The sequence below is a fragment of the Varroa destructor genome, unplaced genomic scaffold, assembly GCF_002443255.2.
Source record: "Varroa destructor unplaced genomic scaffold, Vdes_3.0 BEIS01000007.1, whole genome shotgun sequence".
NCBI lineage: Eukaryota > Metazoa > Arthropoda > Arachnida > Mesostigmata > Varroidae > Varroa > Varroa destructor.
In genome coordinates, this window is record NW_019211460.1 from 30,848,719 (window position 1) to 30,876,054 (window position 27,336).

General features: G+C 41.1%; 3 protein-coding genes and 1 long non-coding RNA gene across 18 annotated transcripts in view; 3 read left to right on the forward strand and 1 right to left on the reverse strand.

Moving 5' to 3' along the window:
* Positions 1–5,351, forward strand: part of Slik (Sterile20-like kinase) — a 68,002-nt gene extending 62,651 nt beyond the window's left edge. For 4 of the 6 annotated variants that reach the window (XM_022816019.2, XM_022816024.2, XM_022816023.2 and 1 more), the window contains 4 exons: positions 174–1,236; positions 1,525–1,736; positions 1,906–1,950; positions 2,148–5,351. In XM_022816019.2, coding sequence (XP_022671754.1) covers positions 174–1,236; positions 1,525–1,736; positions 1,906–1,950; positions 2,148–2,427 — 1,600 coding nt within the window. In that variant the 3' untranslated portion in view covers positions 2,428–5,351. The remainder of the gene's footprint in view (positions 1–173; positions 1,237–1,524; positions 1,737–1,905; positions 1,951–2,147) is intronic. The other 2 variants (XR_015317898.1, XM_022816021.2) reach the window with 2 other exon arrangements.
* A 2,934-nt stretch (positions 5,352–8,285) lies between these two features.
* On the reverse strand, positions 8,286–11,731 carry LOC111254649 (uncharacterized). Of its 6 annotated transcripts, XR_015317902.1 has the most exons (5): positions 11,598–11,731; positions 9,642–10,647; positions 9,366–9,457; positions 8,631–8,814; positions 8,286–8,531 (listed from the first exon to the last, which is right to left on the reverse strand). XR_015317902.1 is itself a non-coding variant. In XM_086976019.1 (3 exons), the coding sequence occupies exons 2-3, from the start codon at positions 8,793–8,795 to the stop codon at positions 8,373–8,375; spliced, it is 324 nt and encodes a 107-aa protein (XP_086832145.1). In that variant the 5' UTR covers positions 8,796–8,814; positions 11,598–11,727; the 3' UTR covers positions 8,286–8,372. The 6 variants fall into 6 exon arrangements, 5 of the variants coding, with proteins under 5 accessions (XP_086832145.1, XP_086832141.1, XP_086832143.1 ...); XM_086976019.1 differs by lacking the exons at positions 9,366–9,457; positions 9,642–10,647 and having other exon boundaries at positions 11,598–11,727; XM_086976015.1 differs by lacking the exons at positions 9,366–9,457; positions 11,598–11,731 and having other exon boundaries at positions 9,642–9,794.
* A 130-nt stretch (positions 11,732–11,861) lies between these two features.
* LOC111254648 (uncharacterized) lies at positions 11,862–13,629 on the forward strand. The gene is made up of 2 exons (XM_022815712.2): positions 11,862–12,949; positions 13,215–13,629. Exons 1-2 carry the CDS (start codon positions 12,347–12,349, stop codon positions 13,392–13,394), a joined length of 783 nt encoding a protein of 260 aa, XP_022671447.1. The 5' UTR covers positions 11,862–12,346; the 3' UTR covers positions 13,395–13,629.
* Positions 13,630–19,309: 5,680 nt separating this feature from the next.
* Positions 19,310–23,215, forward strand: LOC111254076 (uncharacterized). Of its 5 annotated transcripts, none has more exons than XR_015317465.1 (4): positions 19,310–19,761; positions 20,096–20,250; positions 21,275–21,458; positions 22,239–23,212. It is a non-coding gene; the product is annotated as an uncharacterized LOC111254076 (long non-coding RNA). The 5 variants fall into 5 exon arrangements; XR_015317464.1 differs by lacking the exon at positions 19,310–19,761 and adding an exon at positions 19,768–19,802; XR_015317466.1 differs by lacking the exons at positions 19,310–19,761; positions 22,239–23,212 and adding an exon at positions 22,028–22,179 and having other exon boundaries at positions 19,846–20,250; positions 21,275–21,516.
* Positions 23,216–27,336: the final 4,121 nt, after the last annotated feature.

Below are 27,336 nucleotides of genomic sequence, written 5' to 3' on the forward strand. Positions count from 1 at the left end.
CTCAATACATAGCAGTTCAAGGATTGTGATCAGGTTCAAATATAATTATCGTACAAGTGCTATGTCTAACCCATGGCGAATTTTCGCCCGTCTAAAAAGAAAATGTTTCTATTTGTAGCCTGAAATGGCCTGTTAATTAATTCATCGATTACTTTCTTATCGGCGTATTGCAGTCCCTCGCGCAGCAGTGAACCGAAGAAAATTCCTGAGGACGCGTTGCGGGCCGTTTCGGCTCCAGCCGTACCTCGCGATAGCGGGGACCGCGAAAAACGTGACGCATTACAGCGAGCAACGGCCACAGCCGAAAAGGTCGACCGGCTACCATCAGCTACCGTTGTTGAACAGGAGAATCGTGTTAATGGTCAACCTCCGCAGCAGCAACCGTTACAGTCGGGTGCCCCACCCGTTGCCGCGGCCAAGAAGCGGCAGGAGGAGCGCCAGCAACGTCCCGCTATACATAATACTAGGCAAAAAACGCTTAAGAAAACACGCCGTTTCGTTATTGATGGTAAAGAAGTGACGCGCACAACAGAAAAGGTGATCATCGGGGACAAGGACACAAAGGACTACCACGAGGAGAGAAAGCAGGAGCTCCGAGAGCTCAAGCTATTACAGAAAATCGAGAACAAACAGTTTACAGACCTCGACACTAGGGAGCAGCAGGCTCTGGACCAGCAGAACAAGAAGTTTGAGCACGAACTCGCCATGCTCAAGCGCAACTACGAGACGGACCTTGACGCATTGACGCGCACACAAAAACAACGCATCGAGAAAATGGAACAGTCGCACGACGTCGAGGTGCGGGTGGCATCAAAACGCATCCGGGCGGAACAGGAAAAAGAACTTAAGGCCTTCAGGGAAGGACTCAAGAATGAGCTCAAGAACCTGCGCAGTGAAATCGAGTCGTCCTTCGCTAGAGACCAGAGAAAGACGGTGCTAAAAGAACGTACCGATCGATTAACCGCCGATCATGTTCAGCGGGAGGAACAATACATACGACAGCTCAACGAAGGCCATGATGAGGCCATTCGAGTTCTGGCCGAAAACCACCGGAAGGAGGTGGCCCAAACTGAGATGCAATTTTTGCTACATCGACAACAATTAGCGCGTCAGAAGGAGAGTCAGCAATGGGAGCTTGAGGAACGCCAACAACAAGATCGTTTCCAGTTGGCCAAGGGACAGCTTCACGACTGCTTCCGGTTACAAAAGCATCAGATGGTTGTTCGGCATGAAAAGGTAACTAAAGGGCCGGTTTGTAATTTTTTTTTGAGTTTTCAAGCTGTTTCTTGTAGTATGTAATACACTATAGGGTACCTGAGATTTAAGGAAAGCAACTGATAAGCAAGTACGCACGTGTTGGTATATAGCACGATAAAACTATCGTAATAGTGTTATAGTGAAAATTGCAAATTGTCAAAAATCGAATTGCTAATATTCCAGAGTCAAGAAGTGCAAATCTTTTGACAAAACTTTTATACACAAACCTTTCGTAGAAAACCATTTCAAACGGCGTCTTTCCACTAGGAAATGCAACAAGCAAAGAGAATGAGCGACCGGCGAGAAGAAGATCTCGAGAAGGCGCACGCCGTGGAGCGGCGTCAATGGCCGAAACATATGCGACAAGAAATGAAGGTTCGCGAGCAGATGTTTAAGGAGAGTTTACGGATCGGAGGAGGGGATGGTCAGGCCGAAGATCGGGAACGTCTACGATCATTCCAAGAAACCGAGAAAAAGAGGTACAAAAGGCAAAACTTAAGCTGTCCCATATTCTGACATGTTCGATTTAAGAAAAATATCTCCATCATGCGCGTCGAACATATTTGAAGTGGAATTCAATTACGTAAATAATACCCAGGGCACTTTTAAAGATTTACCTTTTATATTTTTCATTCCTGCCGGAAGCAGCTGTTCGAATCTGGCATTGAAGCATATGCTGCAGCTGAAGCTTAGGTTTGTAGATTTGCTAATACCTAATAAAACGCACCCCCAACCAATTGATAGTAGATCATTTTAACCAATTTTGTTTTGTGTTCGCAGGCAGAAGCTTACTGCAAGCTGTGCTGCGTTATTTTATGACATTTATGTACGTTGAAAAGCTGATCCACTCTTCGCATGACAATAACACGTTTCTGTTTCTTTCTGAACAGATACAAAACCGAACTCGCTCGCCTTCAGACAAAGCAACGTCGGCAAATGGAGGAACTGAAGGCAGCGTCCTCGGCTGCCGAACGTGAACTCAAGCAAATCCACGACGAGAAACGTGCTCTGCTACTTCAACATGAATCACAAAAAGACCGGGAATTGGAAGAGAAGCATCAATCGAAGATTAAGGAGTGGCGGGTAGAACTCAAGAGGCGACAGGAGATCCTCGACGATGATTTCCAGAGACAAATTCGTGACCATGATCGGTTCTATGCGGCCGAGTAAATTCTCCATTTACTACAAACGTACTGTATATCGCATTACGTATTGGTTGATGGCCAGACAGCGCCATCTCCATGGCGCTACAACACTGATTACCATTTGACGCAAGTATCTGGAAACGTTGATGCATTCTAAGGCCAAGTCTGTGGCCATACAGATGCGTGTTGTTACTGGTTTTTCAGTTACACTGTTACCTGTCTATTGAATCCTAACGAACGAATGGCTACTAAATGCAATGAATTGCGTCAATTAACCAAAAACCACTGAATGCGATATTCCGTTGCCACAATGTATTGGCAGCTTAGTCATTAGCCAGATTGCATTGCGGCAAAGACGTGCTGATAGCCGAGGGGAATAATGTGGCACTGTATAGAAGATTGATAAAAGATTAGAGGTAAATGTAAAAGGATTTACAATATCGCTGGCCATAACACAACAATTCCATCGCTTGTTGATTCTACCTTCAAGGTCTTCCTCGTCGAACACACGTGTGCTACGTCTGCCCTCTCTGTCTCGAGGGGTCCGAATTTACAAGTGCCTTTCTTCCGGTTGTTTGCGGGTTGGGTAGCCAATGATGCCACACGGTCACTTACGCAGATATAGATTTATCTAATCATCGGTTGTAGATTCGTAACAGAATATCGTAGAAGGTTCGCTTATTGGTCTATTATGATCTAGCAACGCTGTGACGGTAGGATACGACAGCTTTTCCCCGATCAGATCAATTAGATCGAGAATCAGATTAGCTGAAAGACGACTTAAGCGTTAATACAGCTTAACTGACTGATTTCTTGACAAATCGACATGATCCCATGACGAAAAGTAGCTACTACCGACATCGTTTTATAGTTTATCTGAACGTGCTTTTTTACAGCTACCTCTCAGAGTACCTCGTTATCTATTCAACCTGTCGTTCGCTCGAGCCGATAGAATCGACGCTTCTCATCGTAACCGAAACCTCAGCGTAGTTTTAGCCGGGGTCGTTGGATTACTGAGGATGTATTGCTGTATTTTGGGAATACCTGGGCAGCCGTGCCAATTGCTCGCTTCTCGCTGAAGGACGTGTAGAGTTTTGGTTAAAAGCCGCGTGCGGTACTTCCGAAGCGAACCCTAAATTTGTAGAAGCTTACCTTTCAAAGGTTTTCCACGAAGGATCGATGCTTGCGGATATTATTTTTGCGCATGACAAATGCTGAGCTATTTGGTAATACGCAGTCAAGGTGAAAATATTTTGTCAACGTCGATACAATGAGAACATTGACTCTAATGCTTCTTCTTATAAATACGCAAAAAACCGAAGGTAACTGTTACTGAAAAGCCTTACTGATCTAAAATACATTGATGGGACAGTTATACGAACGCGGTTATACAAAGCATATAGAATAGATGAATCCGTTTTAACAACTGGGATGTGCTCCCGGCCGTGAACTAGTTGGTGGGGTGCACCTCGAGAAAGCTGTGCTGCCAAGCGAACGCAAGTATCATTCAGACAGAACGGAACGGAACGACCTGTTACAGAACCGAAACAATGTACGGACGTAAAAAGATAACTGTTTTCTACGCGTGCGTGCGTGCATATGCGGATGCGCATGTTTGTACATAGACATAAACATCCTTATCCGTTAGATAAGCAATGATTCTATGCAGATTGTAGATAGGGAAATCTGCCAGGTCTCCTTGGTGGTATTTATGCGAAGCGTTAGTATTTATAGATAAAAGCTAAACGAAGAAAGCTAAATGATAAAAGCAGTTCGAAATGGAACCAACCAGAGCAACAAAAATGACAACAAAATAAAAACTTGTTTATAACAGATGCAATGATAATGGAACAAGAAACAGTAAAAAAAATCATGCAGAATTTAACCTCGCGTCGATATTTGTTATAACTGTGAACAGTAGAGAGTACGCAATGATAACATTTGTAACGAGCAATACTAAATGAATATAGTAAAAACGTGTATCGCTGACAGAAACAAAAACTATTCCAGGCTGGTTGACTGTTAAGGTTAACTATAATGATAATTTCGTTGCTATGCAAGTACCCATCTTCGTCGTATACCTTCGACTCTGCATGTATTTAGATGTCATCGTATTTTAGTATAGGCCACATGACTTCGGGGAAAAGTCGTGGCAAAGACACTGTTCCTAAGTACTTCGAAATAGCAATCACATGTAATCAATACGATAGATTTATGAAACCGAATTGCGCACGTAACAAAGCTGAAGACTTAAATTAAAAAAAAAAACAAACACACACATTTAATTTGACCAAAAGCAACCGAGCTGTTTATATTATGTTTTTTTAATTTGAGCGCCTATAAGTGCCCCCCCCCCCTTAAAATCGCTTGTACCACAAGCAACGTACGTCTTATTTGTAAACAGCTTTGATGGCCAGTCAATTTAGTAAGATAAGCTAAGGAGATAGGAAGTAGTCAGGTCACCGAGTGTGTGTGTGTGTGTGCCATCGATATGAGTGCCGTTACCATGCAATTACCTGACAATCACAGTAACCAGTATCGCCTAACATTGTGACCACTAGAAGAACTGTACATAAATATACGAGACATAGACCCAGATGGGCGCCCGTTACTTGTTTCCTACGCCTTACCATGACAAGGACGGATGGCTAATAACAAATGCATGGAATGGCTATTTACTAACAGTAGCAAAAAAAAAAGTTAGTAGACAATTGTCATAGAAACGATTTTTTTTTAATGCAATAATGATAATAACGAATATAATAATTATTAGTAATTGCGATTATAGTGATCACAATAATAAAGATAAATCAACAACACCTCTTGTTATCGTAGTGCTGCTCTAAATATACACATATAAGACAATGTATTTTCTTATTCTTCCAGTGATCCATTGTCTTCGGTCGTCGCATTATAATAAATTCAAGATCAAGTCCACATATCCACTGAGTTTATACGTATCCTCATTCACTGTCCTATTAATAGATATCTTCGTTGGATCTAGCCGTTATGTTTCATAACATAAACATTTCTCCTTGCAGCGTTTCTAAGCTTCTTCGAAAATGTGAGAAAAAATGTTCGGAGAAAAATCGTTCAATTATTCCTACAGCAGGCAACACAGTTGGACCAAGCATTCAAGCACAGCTGCGTGCGCCCGTGGTCCTTAACGCTTAGCCTAGCTATTTCGGATTCGCTGCACCGTACGTCGTTGGAAGGCACGACTTCGGTCTTCAAGATTACTTACTACTCTCCACCTCCATTTCTATGAGCTCTGCGTCTGAATTAATCTCTATCAAATTTAGCTACAAATTTAGAATTTGATGTATTACAGTCTTTAAGCGAAAATGTACAAGTGGTACGGTAATCATTTTTCATTTGGCTGAGAAGAATTCTAGCAGTCTAGCTAGCCGTTCAGTATAGTACCACAACCTGGAAAAGCCGTCGATCGATTTAGCCTTTAAGTAGCGCAAAATTCGAAAACCGCTTTCTTGGCTGGTCCGTCAAGAACTCCGAATTGGCTAACATCAAGAGCAAGCTAGTATCGTTTTCTTTTCAACAACGCTATACGACGTGGCCTAAAGATTCAGGCTTGGATGCTGGTGCAACTATTGGTCATTACCACTAGTCACGTCTAGTCAACGAACGTTGACGAGCGATAATATTTATCCTATATATAAGAACGCATTCATTAAAATTGTATTACTATTAGCAGGAGATGATACTGAATGAGATGACGTGTGGAATTGGACAAGGCCAAGAAGGAAGATATTTGGATACGGTAACCGTGTCGGTAGAAAAACGGGAGCCGTGCTAAACAGAGTTCGTTTTTTTAAAACTAGATATGCCGAACCATGTGCTACAGTCTCGAGTTTTAATAGACGTTGATATTTGATGCAAGTTATTTGCGTTTCGTTACAAAACATCACACGTTACTAAGTAAATCTCGGTAATGGTTACGTTAAGACCTCAATAGTAATAGTTTGAATAGAAACGTGGGTGGCCTTACAAACGTAGTGGCCAGTCAGCTGCGGCAGCTTGAGGTTCCAAGCTTGCTTATAATCAATTGGCGCCAGGTTATAGTCTTGCAGCGATAAGTGAAGACTAGTAAAACGTCCTAGCGTAATCGATACATTTAACCTTTCAAATCAAACCAGGCGTCCTATAAGGCAAGTTTTCTCTTTACCAGTATCCACTTCATCGGTTGATCCGTCCATCCCGAGGACCAGCAGCAAAGAACATACGTCGCCGTCAACTTTCAATTGAATAATTCATTTGATCGAAAAAAAAAATCCTACACAACATCAAAGCAAGTTAACAGCATAGTTATTATTACTTCTTAGAGGTAAATTTTATATTGATTAATCTTTTAGTCTAAGTTGTCGGGTGAAACAAGGCAAGTTATAGTGGCGATTTTTTTTTTATAAGTTTTTCACGAAAAATTGCCATATCAGAGCAAACTTGGCTCACTTACAACAACAAGCACATCACGGTCAGCAAGTCCACGAGACAATAGTTTGTCCCGGACATCTGCATGGTACTGATTAATTAAAGTTTCCGAAAAAAAGAAAAAAAAAACACAAATATGTGGGCTGAGCGCGATGGGAAGAAAAAACGCAAAGTCAATCTTTGTTACGCAGCACTTATGTCAACTCTACTTGCAAGTTAATATGGTAGATTACCCGTCACTTGTTACAATAATGTCCCGCTAAGTTCGTGCAGTATTTATCCCCTACAGAAATATTATTATTATTATGATAAGTTCAATCTAAGTACGCTGCATATTGCAAGCTCCTTATGGCTAAACGACTGTTCCGACATATCACATCGTTGGCAAAGATAAGTACAAAATGTATCGAAGTGAGTACGGTTTAATAGTCTTTTCTGGAGAAAGTTATCTATTCGAAAGAGGGCTATGTTCAAGCAATCTGGAAAACAAAAGTAAGTAAATGCATATTTTTCACATTGTGTGCTTGGAACTAACTTATGTATCGTTCTGCGAACCTAACTTCAGCGCGCTGTTGCAGGCAGTTGCCCTTCAAATAGGTGCTATTAACCCGTGAAACTGTTGCTTCTGAACTCAACAGGAGGTGGCACAATATCTAACACTGCGGACACCGCAGTAGGGCGGGAATAATTCGAAATGCCAAAGCACGACTTCAGTCTACGAAAGGGCCTGAATGTCCAATTAATGCAAGGCTATTTTTTCAAAAATATCCTAACCTAACATAAAAGCCGATTGAGACAATTAAAGCAACTGCCTATCTAATGCACAACGGTAGAAAAACAGATCGATAAAGATTTAGCTTGAATCCTGGAAACGAGTTTAATCTACATTCAGATTAGCACGACTTCATTTGCGACAGTAGTTTGCTAGGACCGAATAGGCTTTACAACAATTTGCCGAGTAATAAATTACATGCACTCGTTCATTGTCTTTTTCAGCAACTCATAGAGAGGTACTAGCTGAGAGTTGTGGTTGATTGACCCAACTTGAATTACGGATTATCGTATGGGGAAATGACGACATGGTCATTCTATTAGTGGAACGTTCTTGATGGCGTTACAGGTTTGGCTATCACGGCCATCTTAAGGGAAGCATCTAACCTTTTTGTTGATTTGGATTTTTTTATTCCTCCTCACTCCTCTGTTTTCTTTTCTCTTTTGTATGCAAGACTTCGTACCTGTTTACAACGGCCACAGTCATATATGATATTCGTTTAAATCAGAGAAAAGTGTGCCACATTCAACTGGACCCTGAACTGAAACAGGCTTACCTAGTGAATAGATACTTTCCCATGATCCAATCATACCAACAGAGGGGAACAAATAGAATGACTACCTTCAACCAATACGATAATGATAGCTCAATGAACAATTGCATACTATCTGTTCATAACCGGAAACGAATTTTATTACTATCACTTCAACGATCACACAGCTTGCCTGTGATTACATCGAATTATTCCGTTTTCAACAACAGAGGACACAGTTCTTCGCGGTATTTTTGACGGTCTTAAACGGTTCTGTATCACGGGTAAACCCAATACGCACTTCTTTCTCGATCACCTCTATCTCACACGGTATTCCATCGATCATAAGAAGAACCCTATATCGCCTTTCTGTGGAACTCTGAAGACGGAAAAAAGAACTGTAAGCCTTTGAGATTTGCAGGGTAATATATAACGCATAGACCGGATTAAGAGTGAAATTCGTCACGAAAACACTTACGGGTTTCGTTACGCCCCGATCTTTTACCAACACAGCAGATGGTTTAATGGTTTTGGCTTGAGCGACCGCAAATTTGACGGCATCGGACACCTTCAAATCAGCCTCGCCGAAAGCCGCAGCGACTAACGACGCTAAAAGAAGACTTAACGTGATCAACTTCATCATCGGCTAAGCAGTGTGCTTTCTGTAAAGGGAACCATACGGCATTATGCCAAATGAAGAATAGATATACCTTTGAAATTCTACTTGGGAGCCACGAATGTTTTTGGCCGATTAAATGTGATTTTTCATGTCAATGAGTGTTTCATTATTGTATATATATATATATATATATATATATATATAAATGTACGCACCTATAAACAACTGCGTAACAATAAACCTAATAGATAATATCGTGTATCTGAAAACAGTTGCTGTCAAGACACAAATGCACATAATGCCAAGCTAAATATCTGCGAGCAGTCTACGCCTGATTTGAAACTATCTACCTTTGATCGACCCTATCTACGCTACTTGTTTAAATTACAGATATATATGTGTATATAATAAATAACGGTTCGGCGGTTCGAAGATGCGCAAGCCATGGTCGTGTAACCGTAGAAGCTATAAGATTTACTTTCAAAGTGCAGTCGATATGGAAATCCACACGATTTTGCGCTTACATATCACCAGCAAACATGGAGATTTGACCCATTTTATCTAATTTAATTTAGAGTTTCCATAAGCCTGTACTTCTTCGAAGATTCCTCGAGAGTGCTACCACCGACATTTGTAAGGTATGGTATCGTGATTCCGCTGGTATATGATAGAGTTGAATCTTCGTTCTTAATGATGAACAAAAACAACAACAAGTCAAAAAAAAAAAACCTATTAGGTACGTGATCTCACCTTCACCTATTCTTCGACGTGGACAGACCATCGGACCTGCTTTCCTGTACTCCTACAAAAATAGGCTGTCCTACTAGATGCAAATACATCGCTCGCTTGATGAATAAAATGCCTACTTACGTGAATTTGTCCTTTCGAAATCGCTTTCACTAGTCTCCTCAAGAAGAGACCATGGTCCTTTAAAACAGATTGCTTATATCTCTTAAGGAGAGGGTTTGTGCGACGCAAGCGCCGCATAGAACATGAAACCGAAAAGAGTCGAATTCTATTGAAAAAAGATCCTAGCAACAGGACGCACGGTACAAGAGTATTACAGAAAAGAAATGCCGTTTACTATGAATGTAGGCATACATTCATGGTAGCTATAGGAATATTCAGCCACATGACGCATTACACTATAGTTTATTGTTATCGTTAAGCAATTAACTAGAAAATACAGTCTATGTTTAAGAGGGAACAGAGGCAGGCAGGCTTATAATAGAGTAAAACTTTGGCCGGCGCTTTTTCAACCATTTTTCTAAGTGTCAAGCCATTATTTGTCCGATTATACGAATGTGCCGATTGGCTTTCCCCAGTTCAATGCTTGTAGACAGAGCAAGCGGAGATCTTTCTGTCTCTACTTAGATCTATTCAATTTTAGCTGATTTAAAAAAAAAATTAAATAAATGACATTAAAATAGACTTTTCGACGTATTTGAATGATCAGGCAGCCAATCGATTTGGGCTAGCCGCGTTTATGGGCATCACACTGATATTCCCGATTTCCAGACCGTTTGTAAATTGCTGACTTTATGAGTCAACATCTGGCGCAACGTAACAGAGCTGATTAGAGATCATATGATGGATTTATGTGTCTTTAAGATATCTCAGTTTGAATCTGGCTGCCCTATCCTTCCAAGCAAATTGTCTCCCCATGAAAAACCCAGACCGCAATAACCAAAAAATATGATGTCCGTTTTATTATAGTTGCGTAAATCTGTAATCACACAAATCTGATTGGTGTGTGACATGTGACCAGAGCTGATGAAGTAACTTTTTTTTCGGAATTTTCAGTGATTTCAAATCTTCGCCCGTGGCGCTTTTCCTTTACGGAGCATCTATTCGCTTCTGGAGCAGGGTTCCAACGCTTTTGGAGCGACACATTTTATATGAAATTATTCATACAGTAAAATAAACATATAAAGGTATTAATTTTTTCAAAGGTAATAGGTGCAAACTAATGCCCTGCGCGATTTGAAGCATCATCAGATTGTGTTTCCATAGGTTTGTCTCGTGTCTGCGTCCGATAGTGTTTGCGTCGCACTGACTATTATTGCGTCATATCGATATTCGAGCCACTACCACGAGAACGACCCCAACTGGGGTGCCGTTTACAACAGAGAGATAATCAAGATCGCTAAGAACAGCTGTCAAGAATCTCATTTTATTCGCCCTTCGTCGTTAGCACGGTGGGCGGATACGGTGATTTCAGCCTGATCACGGATAAACGTTTCGACAGTAATTTGTTCCCAAATGGGATTAAATCTTGTAATAATAAATTGCAATCATTAAAAAAATTATAAAAGAGCCTTTCCTAGTAAATATTTTAAATTTGACCTACGTAAGAAATATTACATAATAAGTAAAGTTTTAGTTTTGCAGAAATACATACGTAGCACTATTGGATTATTTAAGGCATACATTCTATGGCAAAGGTTAGCGATGTGAGAAATCTCGTCAGCCAAATCAGCTGGCATAGGGTATCCAGCTCGATGTGGCAGCTCGGAATAATGGTCTATGTATCGTATTGTTTTGTCATAGCAAGAAGGAAATGCTAGACACCATGATATCAGCTAAAAAGCACTTTTAATCCAATTGCTCGTTTAGAAAAAGCAGGCAAAAGTAATGAAGACAAACTTAAATAAAGTCATTTAATTACTCTGATTAAACGAATGTCATAAAAGTAATAATGATATTCATTTAAAAGGAAACACTATTTCAGACTTTACTTTTGTGCTGATATGAATTGTACGGACTGTGGATTTTCTTCGAATATCTAGTTTAAAACTGTGGCTCAAGCGAACCAGACGGACTCACAATTCAACCGTTAAAATTCATTGGACACATGGAGACGAGAAGACCCTTCACTCTTCTCTATGCCAGAAAAGGCATAGTTGGATTCAGGGATGATTCCTCTGTCTTTGATCGTGTCTGTCATAGGACGCGACAAAATTATGATCAGTCTCCATATTTTAACCGCGACTTCTATGTTTTTGTTTGAATCCACGAGTTTGTGGATTAGTGAGCATCCAACAATGACCAACTGGCTCTGTGTCCAACTACGGCCCCATTGCTACAATGACGCGCTTTGAATCGTAAAGCTTTGATGTGGAGTTGCTCTTTTGAATAATCCGTGTTTATGGGATGTCAGTAAAATGTCAAATTTAGCACGATTGTCAGTTCTTTGCCGTTCGCCATTGCGCTGGAACAGTGCTCTGGGCTTGTTAATTGTGTTAGTGCGCCGATCGAAGAGAACTTCGACAGAAAGAACTCATATTTAAACGATCCGCACTCTTTCAAATGGCTAACTTATTCGTCTCACTTCCTTTTAGGCGCTTGATTCGTTCGTAAGATGAATCTACAAATTTCAACTAGCGGTGTTTATCTCTTTACTATGTCCATCAGGGAGGTGGGCATTGCTAAAGGTACAACCGGATCATCACTGAAATCTGTGCGAAATAGGCCGCCGGTTTTTTGAGAAATATTCTACTAGCAGTTATTAACAGTTCTGGGGAGTGTGCCATAATCGATTTAGAAAAATCTAAGGCAGTCGTTTGGTGTGCACAATGGAAATCTTCGGCGGCCTTGACGACGATATATTTGTGCAGAAGAAGCCTCAGCGTGAAGTAGACAGTTCAGTTCTGTTACTAGAGGCTGAACCAGGCTGGTTTCACAACGAATCGGCTCCGGAAGGTCTCGAGCTTTTGAGGCTAAAGTATCTCGCCGATCGTTTCTACAAAGAGAAGAGGTATGCCGAGGCTGCTTGGACGTACATTTCCGCAATCGAAATTTGTCCACCAAAAAACCTGGGCTTTCTGCGAGATATCATGGATGGTGCCACACGGTCTTTAATTCACAGTTCGAGGCTGTCAGGTATCCAAAATGACACAATTTACAAACAAGCGTTGGAACGAATTCATATGCTTGAAGAGATCGTAACCTGTGAAGATCACAGATTTTCGGTGGCAGCAACGTTGTGGTTGGCCGCAGGCGGCCTTAAAGATCTGCACATATTGATTGAATCCGAGCCCCAAAGCGCGAGCCTATGGAGAACCCTCGGACGCCGTTACCAGGCCGATGGGAAGGAGCTACTTGCATTGTGCTGCTTTGTTAAGGCCGCGTGCTATTTTCGAAATAGCGTGCATGAGTGCAAGGACAGATTCCGTGAAGTGAGTTTAACTTTTGCCTGGCTAATAATTAATAATTACCCTATTTCAATAATAATAAGTAACTATAGCATATGTTTTAGAGGAACAGAGAACTAAAACGATGGTAATATAGACGTCTGTAAAAATATTTCGCCTGGTTGCCTGTTCGCCGATTTACCTTAGTCAATTGAGTATCAATAATGCCTTGTGCTCATTATGTTTTATTTGTTAGCTTAGCGATCTAAAACATTGCTCGTCGCCATTTTTTTTTGTGTCATCATTTTAGGAGAATCTAGCTGCCGCAGAGGACATTAAAAACCAAATTGTTGAAATAAGTGCCGCTCTTCCGCAGAGCGCGCTTAATATCGTCGATCGAATAAACAGCTTCTATGCATCGTTGGCTGATACAAAGCGGGAGCCAGGAAAGCCCTTTGAGGATTATTGGTTTCCCCCTGAATGTCTCTAATTGTGTTCTACATAATGAGCGTGATTGCCTTATTTGTTTGAATAATATATATTGAATGCTCATATCACACAGTCATGTTTCACAAACGTCCCTTCTGATGCGCCGCGCATAAAACGCACGTTTTTTTTTTCATTCGGATGCATTCTGTAAATATATAGATAAAAATATAACATCTAGGATACTGAACACTCGTAAACAAACTAAATGTAATAAAGTCTCGTGTTCATTAATTATCCTTGCTTTGGGTCCTTGATTACGTATCGTGTACACGGCCAAAGTTGGATGTTGGCCTTTGAGGAAGGAAGGAAGGCTTACGGTTGTTCTATAAAATGCATAGTGAGTAAGTTATATTGAACTTTGCTCACCCTATGTAATGGTAAATTACGGAACACGCTCGAATGTCCGTTCACTCGAGAATCGAACACAATTTTTTATTAGGCAAGTCCATGGTGCATTTTGGAACACTAGCGATTTGATGATTTTCCACTGGGACATTACGAATGAAATCAGGGAATAACCTTTGTTGTCTAGTTTAATAATAAAATAATTATCCCGTTGCCGTGTAAGTGTGTTATTGCAACAGTTGTTATCATCTGTGGGAAAGGTGCTTTGCTACAGATTGTGTGATAAAGTCCATTACAAAGTTAAATAACTGCCTTCTAAAGACAGACCTATAATTATTCTCCAAAAAAATCGCCGCTTGTGAATCAAACTGCTGCTGAAGATTTTCGATTATGGGGGACCACTGGGGACAAATGTCCTGCCAACGGAATGTGGAGGGCTCATGTAGCGATAAAACTATATGGATCACTCTGATTTCGTAATGAGAGAGCGTTGGCTATTTTTTTCTTATAAAATTTCAAAATATGAGACAATACAAGCCAGCTAACTATTTATCGCGTTTCATCGAATGTTCACTGAACTAGGAGGAATTTAAGAAACTACTTGATTTTTACGTCACAGTTTCGCCTACTAGTATAAGCAGACTTAAAGAAAAATTGCACCTTATAGAGGTCATCTGGGGGCTGAATCCGCCAGCTTTAGCGGCCCAATAGAACTCATGAAAATTATGGTAGAGAAATCATGAAGCTTACTCTAGGTATCTTGGCTTGAAAAAGACTGCATGTAACAGTATGTGTATACATTTCGGTAGTCAGCCTAAGGTGAACCACAGATCTTCCAGACGTGACCTCTTACGTATAAAATGATCTTTACTGCAGCCCGGAAAGTAGCTGTCTACGGTCTTCACAAGACATTGGCATGCAACATTCTCCAGTTGGGCGTACGGTGGTACATTATTCTTGTATGTAAAATGTCTACGACGCAAAGCCAGGCTGTCGTTCGCGTCGTATCACCACTGACCTTATCAAGCTTTTTCTGGTGGTTGTAAAGCAGAGGTTCTGATTCTAGCCATTTTTGCTACTTGTAATATTATCTTAGTCTATACCTGTAATATTTTGGTAACGTGCAATAATTTCTTGTTAATAAAGATATAGATTATAAAAATCTAATGTTTTAAATATATTTTGACTCGGCGTCATTTGAATACTTATAATTACAAATGTAACTTAATAATTTCAAATGGGAATGCTTTCAATATAATTGAGATAACTCACAATCGTTGTTGGTTTTTTAGTTCTATTTTAATTTTATTAAGTCCTATACATTTCATATGAGTGTATTATGTTTGGCGAAATATAGTTTCGAAGACTTACAGGAAATAATTCAGCCATAAATCCGACACGGACACCACATCAACCGAACGAACTCCATTATTATTATATGCACTGGGCATCTCGACGCCTACGGATACGTGTACGGATGACAGCACTTTTAAAATACTTTATAGAGCATCACCGAATTCTACTCAGATCGTGCTATTGAATCACGGTTCTTTATCCTGCTGCCCCACTTCTCAGCAGCGTTGTGTCGTCTAGCTTGACATGAATACTACTATCAACAGTGGTCCATGATGCAAGCCTGGTCTTGGTAATGTGTGCATTTTTTGAAGGTTTGATGAACAAGGCCTTTCGGTAATCAAGCACCAGCCACAACGAAACAACGGCAGGACAATATTACCATCAATTAGACGAGGCCCAAATTTCCTAGCCTTAATTCATGGCCTGTCTAAGTTACACCGTTTTTCGCACAAATTTTTTTCTTGCGTACGCAAACATCGTTAGGCATTTCGTGACATCGTGGACAACACAGTCCGTTATCTTGTTTAAGTTCACAAGGTGCTAGCTACCCACAGCACCATAATTGGCCCCTATATTTTACTAGCTTGCCCCCGAACCAAATGATAACTAACAGCTGGAAAAAGTCGATGAAAGCCATTATTGAGTGGCGGCAAGACGTAGTCCGTCATCACTATCAATGATTTGGCACCATTTCGAATACGGCCGTTAATCATTCGGTATGAGAAGGCTGCACTGCCGTTCGGTGTTCTAGTTTGTAAACTGCTAGGTCCATATGAATACGATATCGCTGGTTAAGGCTGACCCCTATTGCTGGAAATAAGTTAAACAATCTCGAATAGCGTTTTTGCGATTATAAGACCGTTAGAGCATTCGTTGCGTACCAGTATTTTGGCATGGAGAACTATGGAGATTGAGTTTGTTACGAAAGGACACAACGATGTTTTTAAAAAGCTTTCTTCTATCATTATCTGTTCAATTCAAAACAAACGTTAATACTTACTAGTAACTACCTTAGATTACCGCGTCTGTACTTAATATACCTAATATTTTACGGCTTAAGATTATTAAAGCAGTAGTTCTAGAGGCAGCCTTTAACTGGCCGAAAGGCTATGCTATTCTAGCAAATGGGTTTGTCTTTAACCTTGCTTAAAGGCGTTCGATTCGGTATTGGGTCAGCCTCTTCCATTTTCGGCCGCTTCGTTTACACTTACTCGATTAATAGCCGAATAATACCTTAGCACGTATATTTTCCACAAGTTGCTTCTCACTTTTTATTATAAATAGACCTCAGGATGGTCGAGGGGGACGAGCATTAATCCGTGATTTAAAAGCTGTCTTAACTTCACTAATGTGTTTTTATAGCTAGTACATAGTTTCACACATAATTACACATAACACACATAAAAATGTTCCAAACTCTTCGAAAATGACGTGGTAATCATCTGTGCTAACGGACCATGCGTGTCTGACATATTAAGCGGAATACGCGTAGCAAGCTAACTTCAGCCGCGTTTGCTGATATAAACACTTACTAGGCAAAAGGCCAGCTCGTGCAAAGGCAACGAACCTGAAATAGAAAAACACCCTCAAACTGAACAATCAAATTCTGGCTGCATGGAATGTTAATATATCGAGTCTGAGTGAAACAGCTTAAGAGCGCTCCAGGCGCTACGATACAACGGTCCTATTTCGACTGCAAACGGTATGGCCTAATATTTTCGGCTTTACGCCTGTCAGACCCAGTACGAAACGGACCGAGTGTCTATGTCCTGGTTCGAACTTCAACCACGACGTGTCGCTAATATCAGCAGGCAAATTCGCTACTTGCTAAACTGTCACGGCTACGGTTTGTATCTTTTTTTTTTTTTTTTTTTTTTTTTATGGTCCTTATTCTAAGTTCAATGGTCTGCTATACTTACTCACCAGAAAATATTTTAGTATATATTGACAAACAAAGCAGGTATCTTTATGCGGAAATTTGTTGCGCAATCGATATTGCCCTGATATTTTACTACAGTATAGAGAACAAAAAACGAATACGAAGGATAAGTGAGTACGTAAAAGTTTGCTACTTACAAATGTTCAACTGCGAGGCTGTTGAATATGGCCGAGGCGTGAATGTCAATGATGGATACATTGGAAAGAAGTAGATCCACAATCATTAGATAACTGTTTGTGCCGTTGCGAATATCGGTCCAGTCACTAAGAGACCTTGTTCGTATAATTAGTTACGTCGGGAGCCGAAACTTTCCCGAGTCGGTAAAAATCGACGGATATACTACTTTAGATCAAGGTGATCTTCGAAGTGAATAGCTAATATAGATAATCAGTTCCGGTGTATCTTTCAATACAATACGATAGATAAATTCGTTTATTAATTTGACCCGGTAGGGATAGCCCTCTTCGTGTGTACAACCATGCATCAAATAAAGCAACAGCTATTAAAATAGCCGAATTTTCTTAAACCTCGTAAAAAATCCTTTTGAAAAATAAAAATATTACATTTTCGAGTGTTAACGCTACGTTGGAGATTAACAACAACGCTAGGGACGATGATTTGGTCTCGAGAGAGATCGCATTGTCGAGAAATATGTTCTAGAAAGCTGTCACGTAAAAGTTAACGCGAAAAAGAAATCTACACATGGGCTCATAATCCTCGTGTGGGCGAAACCAAAGAGCTATAACTTCGCTTTGCATTCAGAACACCCTAAGAATCAAGTTAAGTTACTGATGCGGAAAGCAACCCTAGTCACACACACACGACGTAATTTTGGAAACTTCATTTGCCTGTTGAACGTAACTTACAAATCTTTATAGGTAGAGTGGTATATCAGCCTAAGAAGTATGTCATGCTATCAGCAAAAGCCTTTAAGAATAACGTATTTCAGGACATACCTACATTCAGTTTGCCTTACAACAAAAGGAAACACAGTCAATGGCTTTTCAGACTGCCGATGTATCTTTTATACTCTAAATCTCCGTAATATTTTGAAGTCATCAGCACACATTTTGTATTTAGCCCCTAGTTGGTAGAGCCGCCGCCGCCGCCGCCGCCGCCGCCGTTCAGACGTAGTCCAGACAAGGCTTAAGCATAGAGCCTGTAACGGTTTGGGTCAACTGCTGATGGGTAGACATAGAATCACTGACTGAGACTCGTAACGCACGGCGGACATCAAGCGACTACGTCAGTACTGATCCCCTGGAATCAAGATCTTTTTACAAGGTATAGATTGATCAACCTTCTCAAACGCATGCAAGAACTCGGCATATACTACATCGAGAGACACAGTTAGGTTGTACGTTTATGAGTCGTGTGTTAATAGACTACCTTTTTCGAAAGTCATGTTTGTTAGAATCATGTAGTACGTTTGATGAAAATGGTAAACGGCATGAACGAAAGTGTTTTCCACTAAGGGACAGCGTGGAGCTTTCTGGTGGTGAACGCGATCTCTTTAACTGAAAAACTGTCATAAAAGATTCGCGAAACAGTGAGAACCTACACCATCCATGAAGCTGTTAATGAAGATAGTAGGGGCAACAGTAACGCGAGAAGACAAGCTGCCTCTTCAAAGAAGGTTGGCGATGCTTGGCCTGTAGTAAGGCTGCGCTTGTGCCTGATCCCATGTATGTTTCGCATCGACAACCACGAGAGTAAACTCAGATATCATTAGGACGGGCGTTAGTCGGCATAAGTCTGCGCTGGCTGGATGCACATGCAAAATATCTTCAGAGCAACTTGGTCAGTATGCTCGAGTAAACGAAATGACTCCATTGTAAACGTTTCGTATGTTATCTGCGAAAGAAGCTCCGTTTGTCTCCTTCAAGTTAGGTCGCTTGCGGGACGCACAAGCCGATTCGCGTGAGTCAATTTAATCGAGCGTATTGGGGAAAAAGAGTGATTAAATTAACCAGGGGCATGGAAATATGGTGCAGAGAGGGGTATAGCAGTTGCTGTAGTAACGTGTGACCTTGTTGCAACCGCGACCAGTGAACAAGGTTAGAATTGACAATGATCACTCCAGAGTCACTAGCTTTTGCAATACCTAAGCACTACATGCAAAAAGATTGCGGCTTACGAATAATTTATTGGAAGAAAGTTGCCAAATGGCTCGATTTTAATGGCAAGCAAGGCTGTACGTGGACGCTAGTAACGAAGTCTTCAATATCAGTTAAAACAGTTCAGTTGAAAGGCTTGAGTTTCAAAGTGACAAATTAAAAATTTATAAATTACCTCACCAGTGTAACACATGAGCTGGCGCACGCGTAGGTGTTACAAACAAATACATATCGTTCTTAAGTTATTATATCCCAGCTAGTGATAAACTAAAGGTACTACGAGTTCTTTCTTGACATGTTCGTAAAGAAGATCACTGTTGCAGTCAGAACCTCTAGTGCAGACAAACGCTTAAACGGGCGCTGAGGCCATCTAAAGTTTTTTACGTTCAGTATTGTGCGCAAGTCTTGCTTCAGACGGATGACCTTTCCAAGCACGTAAAACGTGTGTCTACGTCCAACCCCGAACCCTAAACCGCGCCGCGTGTTTTTGACGTCAATAGCCAGACTCGTTGCCAAACGCTATTACAAGGGCGTCTGCAGCTCCCTAATCGCACACACGGCGGGGTTGTTTTCGTTAACTAAAACGAATGAATGCATTCGCTCTCATTGCGGTAAGATAACGATTAGTTATAACATGGATTTATAGTAGACAGTAAGAATTGCAACTATTCAATAATTAATGTGTACCTTGTGAATTGAAAAAAAAAAACAGCTTTGAATGAGCCTTTAAGGGCTCTCTGACATGACAATGTGTCAACAATTCTTAATGCTCGCCCTCAATACTGTCGGTGTTGATGAGCGAGTCCAAAGAAGGCAACCGTTGTTGCGGCTGGAAATCGTGCCCTGCCAAAATCTATACGTGTTGATCTGTACTTGATGCCTGGTAGATGGGTGAATGTGTACGTTTGTTGTTCTCAGACTTTTTGGCCGCTTAATTTCTTGCAGATGATCTCGGAATGAGCAAAACCCTCGCTCCAGAGGAATCCACTCTTCATGGTCCCACGATAACCATTGTCTCGCAGGCCACTTTTCTTCAATCGACACTCGGCTATATCATTGTGATACTCGTCATCCTCATACTTCTCGCCCTTTTACTACTGGTAGGCTTTTCATAAGAAAACTATTTTCCTATATCAGTAGATCACGCTTAGTGTTGGCCATTTGAAATTTATATGTATTATTTCCGAAGGGCTAGAAAACGATCGTCATGGAACTTAACAAAAAGGAGTGCTTTTGACAAGAGGCAAGACCAACGAGTTGTCCTCTTTTTTTTTTTTTTTTTTTTTTTTTTTTTTAATACAAACCATAGGCTACCATTAAGCAAATGCTGTTCAAAGAATCATTGCTGATTTACTGAAATACTGATATCCGATCTTTTTCGAATTGATGTATTCCTTCAACACGATGAAGAAAACTTACCTTATCTTCAAGAACAAACAGTGCCTAACAACTTGAAGAAAGTTGTGTCCCGTTTCGAAACGCAAATACTTACTATATCCTACCATTGATTTACGAATCGCAGAAATAAAATGGAGCTTTTTATCATATTTGAACAGTCAACTATTCACCATGTGGTCTGGTTTCTAATGTCAAATCTCTGCTGTCTCTCCATAGATATCACGCTTTATTGGAGGTGTTAAAGATCAAGCGTAGTTCAATTGATTTGGGTCAATAGGTAGATCTATCAGGCGATTCAATCAATGGCTTCTTTGAGGCTTGATGAATAGTCACAGATCAATAATGAAAAGAGCTAAGAGGTTTTTAAGACTATTTTATCTAACGCAATGAAGGTTAGTCGGAGAGACATGAGGGTCGGACATATATAGCTTTCCATATTGATCATTATGGACTAATATATGTATATCTGTTAACAAAAATATTGTTAACAGATACATATATTGATAAGAGTTTAATTTTAATATTAATTAATTAATTAAAGATCTTAATACAAATTTGCCCCCTACGCTATGGCCTAGCTTTAAAGGCGAATCAATAAAAAATTTATCTTCAATGGTAAATAAAGCCGTTTATTATTATGATCGTCACCTAATCACTAGCTGTTTGGCATGCACAACCTCAAGTTAATCTGTACCTGTCTAATATGAACTTTTACAATTGACTTAGCTATGTATTTGTCTATGCTGCGCAATGGCCCTTCTCTACTTTCGCGAAGGTCCTACACAGAGGAACGAGAATAAGGCGCGTTTCATTCCGCGCATACGAAAGAACTGGAAAAGTTTGAGGGATGCTGAAGAAGCGGCTCGACTTATTAGTAGATAAGTAAGGTCGTCGAAAATCAGAACTTGGGGTACGTTTATCGTCTTTGACAAGCCTAGTCATATTTCAGTGAAACCTACTACGAACAGGTTGGTTTTGATTTAAGAACCCCGAAGGTATTATAAACTCATAATAAACCTAACCTTGCCAAAAAGCATTAGCCGAAAGTGAAGACCCGCTGTTGTGTACGGCGTTTTCATAGTCCGTTCAAAGATTGAAGTGTTCATGTGGAAGCGTTTTACCATTGTACGATATAGAATATCATTAGTCATTTTATGCTTTCAGGTTTAATAATGGCTAATTTTATCTTTGTAAAGTGTACAATAAAAGGTCTGCTCTAGTTTATTATACATATGGTTAGGTAAATTAGTGTATTGTACTACCTATTGCTCCTTCCTTTGAAGGGTTTTGTCGAAACGTTCATTGAGCTCATGGCATTTCTAGCGCGTCGTAGGCTGCTGTCACGCAGTCGGTTTCTGCACTACTCTAGAGAACAATAATAGATCTTTTTCTCTCGTACGGCTTAGTTTATTGTCATTATACTTGCCATGGGGCATCTATTCGACCGGCTGTCTTAGTCCTCATATTCTCTGCGTTTAGAATTCAAGTGTTCAGGTGTTTCTGTGCGTATCTACTTGTGTTGCCAAATGCATGCCTCGAGCGTCGCGTCCGAGTGATCAGTGAACTTTAGCAACAAAGGTAGCAGACGAACCCTGACCAGTAAATCCTGAGACACACCAGCACCTTCGTAGGCTCCATGATCACTATGGAGCCAAACATTATTTAACAAAAGCAATACGAATTTGCATAGGGCCACCGTTACCAGCAAACCTTTCACATGATCGACACCATCTACCGCAGTAATAGTTGTCATAACGGTAACACCTAGCACCACGAGGGGAACTACAACTTGCAGCAGGACGAAAGACAGACAGAGGACCCAACTGCTGACTAACCTGCAAAATGAAAAGCGGTAGACGGGCGAATATGGCCCAGCAAGAGAAGGCAAGCCGCATCCTTCCCATCGTCAAGCTGAATAGAGGAGTAAAGGAGGCTGTCAAGATACAAAGAATACAAATGGGAACGGCCTGGATGAAACTGGGACACTTCGTGCGGAACTAGCTACTCGAGAAGACGCGGTCGAAAAAAACCAGTGATTCTGTTTGGGCGCCCCGAAGAAGAGGAAAAATGCCGGGTTTTTTTTCCTGAAATTTTGCTACAGTTGTACGTGGCATTAGATCGGTACAATCGACGGTGCTCAAACTGATATGCAAACAAACTTCTGGCCCGTTCGGTATAACTGTGACTTGTCAGATGACTGAGACGAAGTGGCCACCTCGTCGAAAGCAACAAGATCAGAGCCAGCAAATATCTGTTGTCCAAACTTATTCGCAGTAAACCGCTAGCGTGCTGGTCTAACAGAATACGTGCGCTGTATAATACACGTACTACCGACAAAACTTAGCGAATTTCTTGTGTGACTTATTTTGTGAACAGGTCAACAACTACCTACGAACTAGGTTTTGTACACTAATTGCATGTATATCGAGGAAGGATCCAACGTAACCGCAAGATGAGCTAATCATACCCATTTCGCTGCACGAATTTCGAAATTGAGCCCGGTGAGTCCTTCCGCCTCCCGTGCTTAGCAAACACGGAAATATAACCGTAATACACCAAAAATCCAACACAATACTTCCCTTATTTATTTCGTAGACAGCTAGCGATAAGTTACCGACTAGATTACCCAGTTTTCTCACGCATCTATTCCAATCCATTGCGGGACCGTAGACTATGTTATTCCAGAAACGTTGAATTTGTAGACCTCCGAAATGCATATCTATTTCAACAACAACCCTGTACAAAGCTTTGTTTTGTGTAGGCGAATATTAGCTTATCAACCTACCTACCTACATCAGATATAGGTAGATTATGGCCACCGGATAGTGTAAATTGTACACAATAGATCTCTATCGAATGCTTGTGTGACACCTTTTCCCACTTTCGTGGCTGGCAACAAACACCGAGCGTCACCGTATCATTTTGACGGTTCTGGGTGCCTCTCGCACCGGCAGGTTCTTTAGGTTATTTCGTCTCTTGTTCGCAGAGTTTTCTTCATTCGGGTCAATTCGGTCTAGAAGAGCCATGAGTAGCAATAACCACGGAGCGGTCCGTCCGGCAAAATTACCTAAAGAAACAAACCATTCAAGAACGAAAGCGCGAAAACGGACTACCAGATGGCGAGAGGTCCGGCAAAAGTTGTGAGAGAAGCAGTTCACGCACATAGTTAGCGGCTCGTTGACAGGTCGGGAAGGCAGGCTGCCAACAAAATCGTTTAACTACGGAAGGTCGTCAGGCGGATCGTGCGCGTCTTGGATCCGATACAATTTCATGGCGAATTTCACAGATCACATTAGAGCTAAACGTCTGAGTTCAATCCTGAGACTGCGTCGTTTTCTGTTTTGGATTTCTAGCGTTCAATGGTCGCGACGCGCACATGCACTCCATATTGTGTTCGCGGTTCCGTACGGGTCGTAAAATCAGACGTATTCGTTGAAAACGTTTAGCTTTGCGCTTCTGGCTGAGGTGCAGTGCCTCAGGACTGAATGGACTAGGCTTATAACGAACTCGTATGCAGAGGCTTTGCAGACCGGCTTACTCTCGTAAGCCGGTTGAAGATACAGTGCCGCGTTGCAAATCGGGGGTGAAATATATATATATATATAAACGATGAAGATTATGTGTGTGGATTCTCACAAATCCGGTCCACGAACACAGCAAAATACGTGCTGCGAACGTGTTTTACAACTATGAAAGGGTATTCAAACCAGGTAAAAAGTAGGTCTTCATTCAAGCTTTTGAGAGGCTCAGCGTAAATAAAACGTACGTTTTCTTTGTTAGCAAGGATCAGATGCAGGCGCTCATAATAGTCAAATCTGACTTCTTGGTCGAAGATTAGGAAGACACCAACTGTTAGATCTGTATGATTTCGAGTAGCATAATTAATTGAGGGTGTTTCTAATCGACTTACGGCGGGGTAAACACGTCACTGATGGCGAGACGAAATCTGTCAATTGCTTTCAGGTCAGCCAGCTCCATAGAATGGCTTAATGGAATCTTATGCAGGACTGACCGTACATCTAGCGTTGGCAGACTTTCGATTCTTGAGTCACGTGAGGTCATCTAGCCACCTAAAAACAATGCCGGACGCCAGTACCAGATGCAAAACTCGAAAAATCTCTCGATCAGATATAAAGGAAATTCGTTAATAGTACATAAGACATTTTCGTGAGATAATTATTATTCAGTCTTAAACGAAGACTTCCCTATATAAATTTACCAAGTGAAATCGAATTGATCTTTTCAGCCGCAGCCAATTGTCTAGCTACCATTCGACAAATGCGCGCGTACGTAATAATACCTAGAATGTCATTCTCCGTTGAGGAAAACTATCGATTTTGCCAAACCCTGCTACCCTTAAGCCATTTCGTTGCTTCTCAATCTAAAATTCATTCTCTTCAACCACAATAAATGCGAGAGATCACTTCGGTGTTTATCGCTTGGAACAGGCTGCTCTACGTACATCGTACCTTGAGCTAATTCATCTTTTGGTGCATCGCCTTTAAAGACACCTGCGAGCCCGAAAATGAATAAAGGATCAGTACAATCCGGCAATCGTATAGCGCATTTCTCCCTTTTGTGGTTCTTCTGTGATTCGTATTGTTGTTGGCACCGATGATTGGTCGATCGTACTGTGACTTCGATTCCCCATCTTGAACGCACGGATCACGCAGCAAATCGATACAAATAGGTTACATTAGTTTTGTCTCAGTGTCCGCTCGTGCTTCGTCGGTGAAGATTGGCCGTGGTAGCGAATAGAAAAAATATTTTCAATTTTCTTCCATTACTGTTCATATATGCCCCTTGTCGATCTGTTCGTTGCTCGCTTAAACTGTGGCTGCGAGTTGAAAGCCGGTGACCGCCTCGAGCAATGAAATCACAGGGCCGGTTACGCGATCGCATAGGGCATTTTTCCGTCGACGAACGAGCGGGTCAGCGTAAGATCACTGGCGCTTCGCGATGCGTTCGTTAGCGGACGAGCGGTGTCGGGCTCGGTTTTTAATTATAATTAATTTTGAATTGTATTTTTATTATACCTGTGCATTTCTCATGGCACCCCATTGCCCGTAGCGGTAAACTCAATTTCTGACACCTCGGTAAAGTTACTACTGCTATACGCAGGCTGCTCCGACTCGGATCTTTTACTGTAGCCAAAACGAGCTTAGGGGCACCCGTTCTTACTTAGCTTTCTTAACAAAAGGCTTTTCGACGATACTCTCATAGTTCAAATGCCAGTACGATGTGTTTCCATTGATAATTAACTAGGGACTTATACTGTAAAGTAAGCAACTGTCATTGTAAACGCTACGTAGACCAAGTGTATTCGCTGAACGAACAGCTTTATTTTTCCCTATTCTTTAATATAGATGCGTTAACTTGACACGGTTTGACTCCTACCTAGGGGCACTAATAATTCTTATCATCTTATCTAACATTATCACATAAGCTTCTCTTCCTCACTGTATCTACATTAGGCGGGTCTAATTGAACATACTACCGTGTTGCCTATTTCCACATTCACGTTTGCAATATAAATGAAACGTTTGTTTTTTCCTACGTAAGTTCAATTTCGTGCTAGTGTCTCGTTGAATGGCCACACTCGCAGTACACGACTTGCACAAATCAATGGCTGGAAGGCCGGCTCCAGGCCGCAGGTTATTCCTATGTAGTCAAGTAACGATTCGGCCCAAAGGAACACAAGAGAGATTCGTGTAGCATAACGATTGATACATGTTGCACTTTATTGGCTCAGTGTTGTATACATCGGCTGTGTAGTAGAAAAATAAATATGATCGTGAGCTCTTTACAACTGTATACAACTGTAGGCGTGGATGTTTGCACGTTTTGTGCTTGTTGATGGGCGATATATACAAGTATTCGTTTCATTCAGCTATCGCCTATTGCGACAAACAAGTCCAATATCCTATGCGACGCATGCGGGCTTATTACAATTCAATACATTATAAATACAAAGAGATAGTGAAGGCAGGCACCGGTCATCGAACGGTGGCAGCATCAAAAGGCGGCTATACGCCTCTCCATGATCTAATGAAGCGGAACAGTATTATTTATAGCTTAGTTTAGGAGAGACCAAGCGCAAACGGCCGATATACTAGCGTTGTGTTTCCATATTGCGAGTAAACTTCTCTCGTTTGCTCTCGCGTCCGGCGATCCGCTACTGCGGTGATTTGACCGATGACCGCACCGTTTACCAGTGGACATCATCGTCGTCAGCGTAAAAAACGTTACTAGTTGCTTAAACTGTCATCAAGCGCGCGTTGTCGTTAGTGTGTGGGCAGCTTCTGATCGCTTCGCTTGCGTTCAGTATTACATTTCTGATATAAAGAGATCGGAAGAGTATGAACGGATGCTGGATCCCATGCCGCGACTGCTGTGAAGTGTCCGGACATCAGGACCAACGCAATTAACAACGTTTTTCACGTTGATCATAAACAAGAAAACGGTTCGATTGATTGAAAAACCCAGTTTAGAGTTGCTTTGTTTGTGTGTGTTGTCTGAAGTGTTTGATAATGGGCGAGCTGCCCAAGGGCTGCAAGAGTCCTGAATTTTATTCTCGTATTTCCTTTAATGTGTTTGTTGCTGAAGTTGTATTGGTAATACCCGAAAATGATTATTTAAAACCGAAGTAGAAAATGTCTGCTAATTTGTTTCGATTTCTCCTGAAAATATCTATTCAGTGTTATCGCATACAGCATTATGGATGTACAATGTTTGCTACGACGCGTCACGTTCGCGCGATCAACTTGTTCTATCAGTATATATATATA

Coding starts and splice junctions, on each gene's coding strand:
- LOC111254648 (XM_022815712.2), top strand. CDS start 12,347: ATGGAAATCTTCGGCGGCCTTGACGACGATATATTTGTGCAGAAGAAG. Junction 12,950..13,214: donor GCAAGGACAGATTCCGTGAA/GTGAGTTTAACT, acceptor TCATCATTTTAG/GAGAATCTAGCTGCCGCAGA.
- LOC111254649 (XM_086976019.1), bottom strand. CDS start 8,795: ATGATGAAGTTGATCACGTTAAGTCTTCTTTTAGCGTCGTTAGTCGCT. Junction 8,532..8,630: donor ATCGGGGCGTAACGAAACCC/GTAAGTGTTTTC, acceptor TTCCGTCTTCAG/AGTTCCACAGAAAGGCGATA.